The following is a 12650-nucleotide window of genomic DNA, read 5'->3' on the forward strand; positions in this document are numbered from 1 at the left end:
GCAGAGTTCGAATCCTCTCAATGACGTTAGGAATTTTTATTGGTCTTTATCACAACATGGCCAAGTTAGTCGGCCTCAAGCGCAGGCAGCATAGCTTTTACTCTTAGAAATTCATAACATGTACCACATTAAAGCAGAGCTGACTGTACTGAGAGACAGTAGCTTCTCTTCGTAGGAAGCATAGTGCAGATAAACCGGACTCCACCCTGACTCAAGCATGGGGAGAAAGAAAGAAGGGAGGGAGGGGAGGACAAAAGAAAGAAAAAAAAAATTAGATATATAAACCCCAGGGGCTCATATCTGGTGAGTATGGACTTGGCACACCCAGGTTCCTGAGCTGGATATCATCATTCTTCTCTTTCTTGGTAATTTCCTTCTTTTCTCTCTCTCTCTCTCTCTCTCTCTCTCTCTCTCTCTCTCTCTCTCTCGCTTTTTTCAGGCTTCTTTGCACCATATGATTAATAATAATAATAATAAATTACGTTGAACTAGAGCCCGAACTTGTAACAAAAGCGAAAAAACTTTACCAGGTGCTACATGAATTTCACAGGTGTAAATACTCGCGAGATGTACCTAATGCAACATTCGTAACAGCAACATGGTTTAAATTAACCAGAAAAGGTTCAAAGCGAATTCACTCCGTAATTCAAAGTTTCACTCCGTAATTCAAAGCGAATCACATCTAAACAAAAGTCAGACCCACAGGAATACACTAAAAACCGATTTAGTGGTTTCAGTCCTAAATCGTTTTTTAGTGTGGCTTGGGGTAGTTTTTAGTGTAGTTTCCCGTAGTCTGAGGCTTCAGCCTCAGACTACGGGATGGATTCAAGGACCAAGTAAAGAGTGGCGATAAAATTTGTTTTAAAGCTGGAAGAAAAAGTGTAACTGAAATAACTACACTCACCATTATAACTGCAATGATGATGTACTGGAAGGACAGACAGTCAATTTTGAATTTTAGAGAGGAGTGATGGACAGACTGTTGAAAAGAATTCAGAATGTTACGCCAGACGCGGCGGTGTCAGATGAGTGGTCCTTGCGCCACGAGAATGAACTTTCACAATACACCACCATCGTCAAGCAGTTTCTAGCACAAAAGGGCGTTACAGTGATAAACCGTCCCCCATATTTGGCCGAATTAAACATCTGGTAATTATTGAATGGGCATCGATTTGACAGCATTTAGGAGATTCAAACGATCGTGACGAGGAGTTAAACAGGGTTCCACAATATCAGTTCCACAGAGCCATCTAGAAGCTGTACGACCGTGGAAAGAGGTGTATCGAGTTATGAAGGATGTATTTTAAGATGATATGGTAATAATTTGATTTCGATTTGTTATGACTGTAATATACTTTTAACTTTGTATGTTTTCATGTAAAAAATAGCGTGCGAACCGAACCCAGACCATCTTTTCCCACTCCCCCCATAATCTTGTCGCTCACTATCCGCAGCTCTTGTGAGAACAACAATAAAATACCAAAGTTCCATAAAACAACAACAAACAATAAAATAAAACATGAACAACAAAATTTGTTACTGAAGAAGGATTATAAAATTTACTCTGTGAATAAAAGTTACATCATTATCAGTAATTCAAACGAACGAGAGGGCGTTGTTATACATTCTCCTCCCTTCCATAACATCTTCCTGTTCTGGATTTCTATAATGTTAGAAGAGGGTGTAGGACTGCTTGTAGTTTAGTTGGTTGGAATCCGTATATTTAAATTGTTTTTGATTACTTTTTCAACTTGCACACCATATCATTTATAAGAATGTTGCTGCTTGAATGGGGTAAATTTATTCGCATGTTTATATATTTTCTTTCTTTAGTGTACTTGTGAAGTTTTTTTTTTTTTCACGTTGTCATCTGCTCTGTGATAGTAGTGGTGGCCTGTGGTTTTAGGAGTTGGTTGTAAACATTACAACTTGTGTCGATTTTTGAATGTTTCCCCCCTTCTGATAATTATTACGATTATGACGATTCCAATTATTACGAATAAGTATAAACCATATTTGTAGAAGGGTACCTTATTCAATAAAAAGAATCGTTCTGTTATTATTACTAACCGTATAGTGCAAGGAAGCCTGTGGCTTATGCTGCATCAGTTAAAAAAAAAAATTCCGAATTACCCTGAGAGAGAGAGAGTCCAAGGAGAGAAGAATGATGATATCCAGCTCAGGACCCTGAGTGTGCCAATCCCATAATCACCAGATGTGGGCCCCTGGTCTTAAATTTAAAGGAGTGTGTTTTAAATTTAAAGAAATACATTCTATTCAGTTAATAGACTGGGAGTAAACAAAAACACATTATTATTATTATTATTATTATCATTAGCCATATGGTGCAAGGAAGCCTGAGGCTTTTGCTGCACCAGCCAAAAACAAATTTCTAAGCTACCCTGAGAGAGAGAGAGAGAGAGAGAGAGAGAGAGAGAAAGAAAAACGAGTCAGAAGTAGAAGAGAATCAGTGAATCACCAAGAGAGAGAGAGAAGAATAAAGATATCTAGCTCAGAACCCTGGGTGGGCTGAGCCCATACTCACCAGGAATTCAGTGAACAATTTTCTTTAGCACTAAATATTTAAATCCTCTGAACTTATGAAAAATAATGAGTGTTGAGAATTTAAAATCGAGTCTGTTTGACTGCATAACCATGGCTTTTCAAACAAGTCATGAAACCAGGGGTGGGAAAAGGAATTGTAAATTTTTTTTTTAAAATTTGCCTGATTTTTTAGATTTAATTTTTTATTTTGTAAAATCAACATTTTATATGTTATTTAGATTAAAATTTAATTATTAAAAGTAAGTGATATATTTATTTTTTACCAACCATAATCCAAATGAAATTAGTTTTTTTGTAGGCAAGGCACTTCTACAAAATTCTTCCCCTCCTAATTAGATTTGAACCTAAATCTTTTCATGGTGTGGAAAGACAGTGACCACTGTGCTATCTGGTAGGATGAAACTGTACACTCTGCCCTTTTAAAAGATTACATGGCCTTGTGAATAGGTTTTTTACACAGGGAAGGGGACTAACATTACTCATGTCATTTTGACTCCATGCATCTTTTGAAGGGTTAACCCCTCTCTTCTGGAGGGAGTGGAAGATTTCTCTGCAAACTTTTGGATTTCTTTTTTTTTTTTTCTCTCAGTATGCACACCATGCAGATAAACTCACGAACGCACACTTGTGTCTGTAGTTGTAACCTAATACCATATGAACTGTGATCAAAGTAGTGCACTAAAAATCTCTCAAACAGCCAGCTAACTATCACCATTTTAGTAGCTACTTTAAAAAAAAAAAAAAAAATTGTTTGTGAGATCTCCATTTACTTTCAGACATACCCACACATTCTGTTTATAAAGATGTCTGTCAGTCTAATCAGCAGCAGTGCATAGCACACGCTTCTTGATTAGACCAGGGTTCGAGCCCGTCACCACCAAATACGGAGGATGCGGAAAGGTCAGGAAATGACCACCGCATATCCCAGAGCAATATGGCCTTAGTTGCTAATGCACCTAAAAACCCAAAAATAACAATGACAATAACTAATCACTAGGCTGTTTCTTATGAAATTTGTGATAGCTATCATAAGTTCAGGCCCTTGTAGGTAGCACAGTTGGTAGGATCACCATCCTCCCCATACTGGCTGGAAAAGACCTTAGTTCAAATCCTGTTGATGATGGGAGGAATTTTTATGGGTGTTTTTCACAATGTGGCTGAGTTAGTCAGTCTCAGGCAAGGGTAGCATGGTTTTTTCTTTCAGAAACTCTGGTTTTTCATCCAGCAAACAGAATTTGCAATTTACGGACAGTATACACGGAGTAACAAGGCTTTAGTCACTGATGATCTCAACAACAACATGCGTTCAGGGAGACTGGGAGGAGTACTTACCTGTGGTTTCTTGCTACTCTCTTCTGATAAAAATCAGGACAAAAACTCAGATCACATAGTTCAATGTTCTTTAAAACCTTTTATATTGAACATGTAAATTTTCCCAAGTTTTTCTGTTATCCAGGGAAGGGATATAGATTAGTTTGTTAACATTCCAAGTTACTGTTTTCAAAGAATATCAAGCCAGTTTTGTGATGTGGTGCCCAACGTTAACTTTCTGATGATGTAATATTGTCTCTTAACCCTTTTGTTGGTGTGTAGTGAAGTCATGGCAGTAGGGGTGAGTTGGTATACAGAATTTGCCAGTTAAGATTTCTTGATAATTGGCAATAAATAAAGGAAGATGGGGAACTTTAAAAATATATTCTTAACTCTGACACGTATTCAATATTAAAATCAACCATTATCTTTAGAAACAAGTCTTGTATTGCAATAAATTATTTCCCTAATTGGTCAGTTTGAGAAATGAGCAAAAATGAAACCAATATGAAAGCCATATAGGAAATTAACATAGTGTGTGCTTTTTTCACTTCAAAAATGAGCTGGGCCTCAGTTTTTTCAGTTATACTTTTCCAGTGACATAAATAATAAATGCTGAAAATGGCAGACTTTTACCATACTTGAAGAATACTGAAAATTCATGTTTTTCTCTATTGATTATTGCAATTGTATATAGCAGAGAGAAATTCTATAGGTGGTTAGAGGTCATTCGTTACTTGCCCTCTTCTTTATTATTCCATATACTTATTACCCGTATAATTTGTGATACCGACTGCTTACATAAGCAGTGTATCTCTTAGATTAACAGTTGATGAGAAGGGGTGGAATTGTAGCTTGAATGTATTGTGGAATAGCTAATATACAACCTTGGCCAGCTTAAAGAAATTCTTTCTGCTATAATATGTGCCACAAAAAGATGATTTTAAAGCACAGTTATTCCTGCCCTAACTTAACTTGCATTATGAATTTTAATTATGCAGTTAGTGATTTTTCTGACAGAAAAGCCAAAAAACTTATCTTAGAAATCTATATTTAAAAATTAATTTGTAGAATTTTATTTGTTAAAATAAATATTCCCAAAATAAATATCACAGACCCAGTGCCTAAAGTGCATAATGGAAAAGATGACTCTGCTAATGGCAACAGTTTTGAGGACATGCCAGTAAATTTGGTAGACTTAATGTGAAAAACCATAATACAAGTATTTAGGGGAAAAAAAAGACTGTAATATGAAAGAAAAATTAAATTTCTGTAGAGCTGTTAGTAGATGTTACATCCACAAATAAAACTACATCCACAGATAAAACAAATGAGTTAAACAACCACTACAATTTATCATTTTATTATAGGTGAGAGTGTATATATTTTGGCTCTAACGGCAAATATTATTTTGCTTTCAGTGAATTAAGAATATTTCTAATTTATGTTTATTAACTTAATTTAGTCTTTATTTTCTTTTCAGAAATTACAAGGAGGATAAATTGTTATTCAGGCAACATCTACAACAAACAATGAGATGATATGAAATATTCTTGAGTTCCATTCTGACATAAATGTGATAAGAATAGTTTTAAAACTTATTGCTTTTGTTGTTGATCAGAATAAGATGCCTACTCGTCAAAATGCCAAACAGTGTTTTTCAAGGAGAAACAATCAGCATATTCAAAATAGCAGATAAAGAGGCTAATTCTGTGTCTAAGTTCACAATATGCCAGTCATCACCAACAGAAATTATTTTAAAAAGAAATTTTGAATACCAGTCACAATGGATGAAAATATTCACGTAGAAAGAAATGTTTCCAATAACCTTGCACATGTCAAATGTGAAATGGAAGATGCTATATTACCAGATTCTTTTAACCTCAAAAGTGATTCCTTAGTTAATGCCCTGGAAAAGTATTTGCCAAGTGCAGTAAATTCAGAGACATTTTCACATTCAGCTGATCTAAATGCACATTTATTAGTTCAGCCTCAGGAAAAATCCTCATGTGAAGTATGTGGAAAGGTATTTTTACATTCAGATAAACTAAAAAGACATTTATTAGCTCATACCAAGGAGAAAAGGTTTCCTTGCGAAACATGTGGCAAGGCATTTCCAAAACCAAGTAAACTAAAAACTCATTTATTGGTTCATACTAAGGAGAAATCATTCCTTTGCATCACATGTGGTAAGGCATTTTCAACAGCAGGTAATCTTAAAACACATTATGTAGTTCATTCTCAGAAGAAACCATTCTCTTGTGAAATATGTGGCAAGGAATTTTCACAGTTAGCTCATCTAAAAACCCATATCCTTGTTCACACCCAGCAGAAATCCTTCACTTGTGAAATATGCGGCAATACATTTTCACGATTAACCATTCTAAAAACACATTTGTTAATTCACACTAAAGAAAAATCTTACTGTTGTGAAAAATGCGGCTTAGCATTTTCACGTTCAAATGTTCTAAAAGCCCATTTATTGGTTCATACTAACGAGAAGCCATATTCTTGCAGAACATGTGGTAAGGCATTCTCACGAACAGGTATCCTAAAAAGGCATTTATTAGTACATACCCGGGAGAAACCCTTCACGTGTGAAACATGTGGCAAAACATTTGCACGGTCAAGTACCTTAAAAACACATTTTCTACTTCATACCCAGGAGAAACCCTTCTCTTGTTACATATGTGGCAAAACTTTTTCAACCCAAAATTATCTAAAAGTACATTTGTTGGTCCATACGCAGGAGAAACCATTTTCATGCAAAACATGTGGCAAGAGGTTTTCAAGATCAGGTAATATGAAGACACACTCATTAATTCATAATAAGGAAAAACTTCACTCAGCGAAATAGATTTCTTGAATTCACTCCTGTGATAGTCAGAGAATATTGCTCACCCATTAAAGCAATACATATACAGAATTCTAACTTGACACACACACACACACACACACACACACACACACACACACACACACACACACACACACACACACACACAGATTGTATGTTTTGGCTCTGTGTTATATTCCAAAATTTTGCAGACAGTTCTTTGTTTTTGCATTGCTACTATGAACAAATTTTTAGAATGTGATACTGATACTCTTAATTGTGCAGTCAGATATGAAGTTCTAAGCAGTGCAGACAGGCTGCCAGAGCAACTCGTGGGATGTTGTCAATGATATACGGGAATTTTGCTAGCAGGAATAAGGAAGTGATTATCCCCTTCTATAAGTCAATGGTCAGGCCACACCTTGAGTACTGCATGCAGGTCTGGAGCCACATTTTAGGAAGGATGTAGAGCTGGTGGTGGAATGAATACAGAGAAGGGCAATGAGATTGGGGAGGGGAACATAGTTACTCTTATCAAGGTGCAAGTTTAGCAAATTGCAGCGTCTGAAGACTAGGCATTTGCAAGGTGATCTGATTGATATGTATAAGGTCTTGAATGATTTGAGCAAGCTCAATGCTGATGAGGTTCTTCTGCTTGCTCAGATTATGCACCTGAAGGGGCATGAATTCAAATTGAAGAAAGACAATTGTAGAACAGATGTGTGGAAATTTTCCTTTAGCTGGTGGGTGGTTGATTACTAGAACAAACTTCCATCTGTTGTGGAAGTTGATAACTTAAATAAATTCAAGGAAAAACTGGACAAACTTTTGGAGCGAATGGATGGGTGAAATGGGAATTTTTTTTTTTTTTTTTGGCTGATGCTGTATAAGCTTGCTTTCTTGCATCATATGCCTCAACTAATGCTAATGATGCCTGAGAGCTCTTTATAACTTGGTACCGAGTGCAATAAATTACAATGAGGAATATTTCATCTCCTTTGAGACACTTCAACATTAAAAAAAAAATGTTTGGGAATATAAGGTTTCTGTTCACTGTACTATTTTAGTTACATAATTTGTCTTGGGATTTAAAATCTAAGGCTTGAGGTGCATTTTAGAAATTTTGGAACTGTACCATTTAATTAAATTCAGTTATTTGACTTTAACTTTGTAATTTCACCATTGCAGAATTGTGCACTCATATATGAAGTTTTCAAAGCAGTGCAGACAGGCTTCCAGAGCAGCTCATTGGGTCTTGTCAATGATATAAAGGAACTTTGCTAACAGGGTTAAGGAGGTGATTATCCCCTTGTATAAAGCAATGGTCAGGCCACACCTTGAGTACTATGTACAGGTCTGGAGGCCTCATTTTAGAAAAGATGTAGAGCTGCTGGAAGGAGGACAGAGAAGAGCAAAGAGATTGATGAGGGGGAAAAGGGGTGCTCTTACCAAAAAAGGCTTAAGTTCTGCAAACTGCAGCATCTGGAGACTAGACACTTACAAGGTGATATGATTGAGGTATATAAGGCTTTGAATAGCTTGAGCAAGCTCAGTGCTGATGGGATTCTTCTTGCTCAGATTACGCTCTTGGGGAGGCATAAATTGAGGAAAGATAGTTGCAGAATAGATGTTTGGAAATTTACCTTTTGCCAGCGAGTGGTTGATTGCTGGAACACACTTCCATCTGTCATTGTGGAAGTTCATAGCTTAAATAAACTCAAGGTAAAACCAGACAAACCTTTGGAGCAATTTTTTTTTATTTTTGACTGATGCTGTACAGGCTCACTTTCTTGCAGCATGTGCCACTACTAATGCTAATCCAGATGTTACAACAGCCAACAGTATACAGCAGAAAGTGTGAATACTGCAATAATTTTCTATTTTTTTTTTTTTTTTTTTTTTAGTTTGTCTATTTGGCATTTAGTGAAACAGTTTAAAGAAATTTGTTGCCTGCTTGGCCAGAAAAAAAGATGTGATAAGTGCCTCTTCCAGATACGGTGATATATCTAGACAAAAATGGCCTATCTGCTTTAAACGTACAATGCTTCAGAAGTTTGCTTGATGTTTTGCCACATGATTCTGTTTCATTTGAGCAAAGAATTGATACTACTGAAAATTGCTTTCTAGTATTGTTAGTGAATGATTTGATTGGCCACCTGTCTTTTTGTTTAGATTCTTTCTATATATATATTTTTTTTTTTTTTTTTTTATTTATTTTTTTTTTTTGAAGACATTTCAAGGTGTTCTAAACTAAACCTTGTATAATTTATTTTAAAGAGGCAATGTGGCAAGAGGTGTTTCGGTCTCCAGAAACATTACAAGCTGTACTGAGGAATTGATTTAATTGACTTTAAGTTTGAGTATCTCATCACATCAAGGTATGATGATATATGCAGAAATGCCATTTATTAAAAGTGGCATTTCTGTTACCATGTCATAGATAAATGATATTATCTACAAAGTATTTTAAATTTGTGTATTTGCTAGGAAATAAAAGGCTTTCTTAAAGTTGCTCTTTCTTAAGTTTACAAATATTCTGTATACACTTTGGGCATACTGGATGCAAGGCCTGTAGGGCTGGACTGGTGTAGACTATTGGGAGTGCTGATGTAAGATATAAAGGCAGCCCAAAAGTCCCTTACTCATTTCAGATAATTAACGTTTTTACTTTTAAATATTACTCCCCCACCCTGCAGTCTCTGAAATATACCATGAAAAAAGTACAGTTCACGAATGAGTGAAGGTGGTAGAATTTTATTTTAAAAATGGCTGCTCCATTGTATAAAATCAGAGGTTGTCAATTTTTCAACTTGCAAACAGTGCCAGAATTTTCAGCTCTTCAGAGGATTTTTGCCCTATTTCATGATAAGGGTACAATTGGAGATGAAAGATATAGTGGATAGCCCATGGTCACTCAGATATCCAGTGAATACTGAAGTGTTATTGACATTGCCGAAGTTGAGCTCATTTAAGTATCCGAAGGTCACCTTTATAGTGAATTTTGAAGAGGGTTGACTTTCTGTTGGTTTAGTACAAGAAATAAAGCCAGTAGAGGAAAAACTAATTATAGGAAAATATTCCAAATGAAAGTAATAAATTAAACCAGAGATACTGACCAAAGTTGTGGAGAGGTTATTTATTTCTTGCACCAGAACAAAATTTCCTAAAACAGTGATGGCAGACATAGGATGCAGTTCTTTGATGTTAAATAAAATTTCCAAGAAACACAAAATAAATTGTCATGTACATTGTTTTCATTAAAAATTTATAGTAATTTCAAGTGGATAAGGGACTTTTGAACCACCCCTATATGAAGTTTGAATTCATATGAAGGAAAAAGAGAAACATTTTAATTTGTAATTATAATGATATGAAGAAGCAATGTGTTGGTGTACACACACAATGTATTGTTTCATGTTTTTTGTGGTGAGGGAAATGTACAGTGAACTCGTTAAAAATGACACTTCATTATGTACACTAAAGTATTTATGGTGAAAGTAAGGATTTTGATACTTTTCATGAAGTATTTCCAGAAATTATATAAAATTAAATTTGGCAATATCTATATGCCAACCTAAAATCTAAACCTAGTTTTCCCAGTAATTGTAGCATATCACAATTGGCTTATATTAAAATCTCCAGATTATATTTTGCCTACAATTAAGTACCCAATAATTGTAAAACAGTTATTAATCAGGCCAAAGTCAATTTTGAATAAGCAAAAGGAGGAGGGGGACTACTTGTACAAATGGTGGTCAAGCATTGTGGTCTCTTGCCAGAGCTGTTGGCTACAACCTCTGTCAATCAATCCTCCCACCTCTTTTAAAACCTGATAGTTGTATTACATCCTCATCCAAAGACAAAACAGACTTATTGATATCCTAATTTTCTTCTAATTTGTATATTGGTAAACCACCTACTACCATATCCAACAGATTCTGTTGAATACCTCCATTGTCTTTCGATAAGAATATTATAAGAATTCTAAACAGCCACGAAAGCTCCTGGTCCTGATAGTATTTATCCACTTGTTCTCAAACCTGTGTTGTGTCACCTGGTGTTTTTCCTTTTGCTTGGAAATTTGCTCATATCCAGCCAGTTCCTAAAAACAGTGAGAAATCCTTCCCTTCCAATTATCATCCCATCGCATTTACTTCTGCTCTTTCTAAAATAATTCAGAAATCTATAAACTGCAATTTAAACAGTCTTGAAACCTTCCACCTGATACAAGGATTGTCACATTGCAGTTGCACTCAGGGTCAATCCATTTTTTTTTTTTTTCCTTGTTAGTTGTTGGCGCATCAGCTTCTATGGCCATTATGCACCTTCCAAAGTTTTTGCATTTTACTGTGATCCAAGCCCGAGGCGGAAATTGAACCCGCGACCTTTGGGTTGCCAGGCAGGCACTTTACCTACCTGGCTAGCCCGGTCGGCGTCAATCTATTGGTGACATGTTGGATTATGTTAGTAATGGACAAATTCTATGGAAAAATTTAAACCCCAAAGGTTACACATCATATTTTGATCATGATCATAAGGCTTTTGATCATGTTTAACAAGAGTCTTCTAAACAAGCTCCCATCTTATGGCCTGCTTTTTTTTTTTTTTCTTTTGAGTTGGGTATCCAGTTTTCTCTATGAATGGTTGCTGCGGATGATGAGAGATAGTGTTCTAACTTCTCCAATAATGCCAAGGTCCAGTTCTTTCTCTACACTTTTTTTTTCTCCTTTATTTCTATATTAATGACTTTCCACTCACTGATAACTTTTCAGTTTGAGAAACTTGCCCATCTCAAATGGCTTCTCAAATATCTGTGGAAATTAGTGCAGATAAATGCACCAATTCCAGGTAATTCTCCAATGGAGCAAAGAGAACTCAGTTAACTTCAATCCTTCTAAAACTCAGCCCTGTCTTATTTCTTGCAAAAAAGTGCCTACTACACTTGTGCTCATCTTCTATGACACTCAGATTTCTAGACAATATCACATATCTGTGATAGGGATTACCCTGACTTCAAATCTCTCTTAACACGAGCACATCACAAATACTACTTTTGCTGCATCTAAAAAACTGGGTTTTCTTTTTCGCTCCTGGCATTACTTTTCTTTGGCAAACCTCAAATCCATCCTACAGTGGAACATTATTCCCACATCTGTGGTAGTGGTCTGTGTTGTAGACATTCACTTCTGCTGGATGCCTTTTCTATAGAAACTTCCATTAGCACTGTTCTTCTGAATTGGCATTTGTAGTTTTCCACTCTTATAAACTAATCATAACATGTGATACAATCAGTTTAACATCTATTCACTGTCCAACTTAAAATTCACAGAGCCAACTTTTCTTTCTCATTTACCCTTCAACTTCTGTTTTCTGGAACAACCCTCCTTATTTTATTTTGTTGGGGGCTAAGAAGACGCTTTGTCTTCTTAGCCCTCAACATGCATATTACTAAGTACTATAGGTTCTAATAACTGAGTTTTATAAAAAAAAAGATAATAAACTTCCCAATTATCTTTACGTCTAGTTGCCGTTGATATTTCAACACGTATGTGGCATTGGTATGACTGCTGTAAAAAAAAAAAAATGCTCTTTCCTCCTCCCCACCACTTCTTTTTGCTCAGTAATCAAAACAGATGTATTACTACTGATTGCAAATTTTATTATGGAGCAGTATTCACATACAAACTGAAAATAATGTTAGAATTGAACCAGAGTGATATTATGGTTGATAAGATTGCATTTTATTATTCAGCTCAAAGGGTGTTTTTATTGAATTTATCAAAAAATCCTTTAGGAGAAAGTGAAGGTAGCCAATTCCGAATGAAAGTTTAGTAAATAAAAACAAACGGTGGGGGGGGGGAAGCTTCCAGCATCACTTTTCCACTCTTATCTAATAACACTGGTCAGCAAAACAATTTTTCTTTCACTCCCTCTTAAA

The 12650-nt window shown here is 35.7% G+C and overlaps 1 protein-coding gene across 1 annotated transcript; it reads left to right on the forward strand.

The window, feature by feature from the left end:
• The first annotated feature begins 5490 nt into the window (after positions 1 to 5490).
• Positions 5491 to 7428, forward strand: LOC150075616 (uncharacterized). The gene has a single exon (XM_090388704.1). The coding sequence runs from the start codon at positions 5663 to 5665 to the stop codon at positions 6731 to 6733; it is 1071 nt and encodes a 356-aa protein (XP_090244830.1). The 5' UTR covers positions 5491 to 5662; the 3' UTR covers positions 6734 to 7428.
• Positions 7429 to 12650: the final 5222 nt, after the last annotated feature.

This window comes from Mastigoproctus giganteus, chromosome 14, assembly GCF_048544385.1.
Source record: "Mastigoproctus giganteus isolate SK-2022 chromosome 14, ASM4854438v1, whole genome shotgun sequence".
NCBI classification, from domain to species: Eukaryota; Metazoa; Arthropoda; class Arachnida; order Uropygi; family Thelyphonidae; genus Mastigoproctus; species Mastigoproctus giganteus.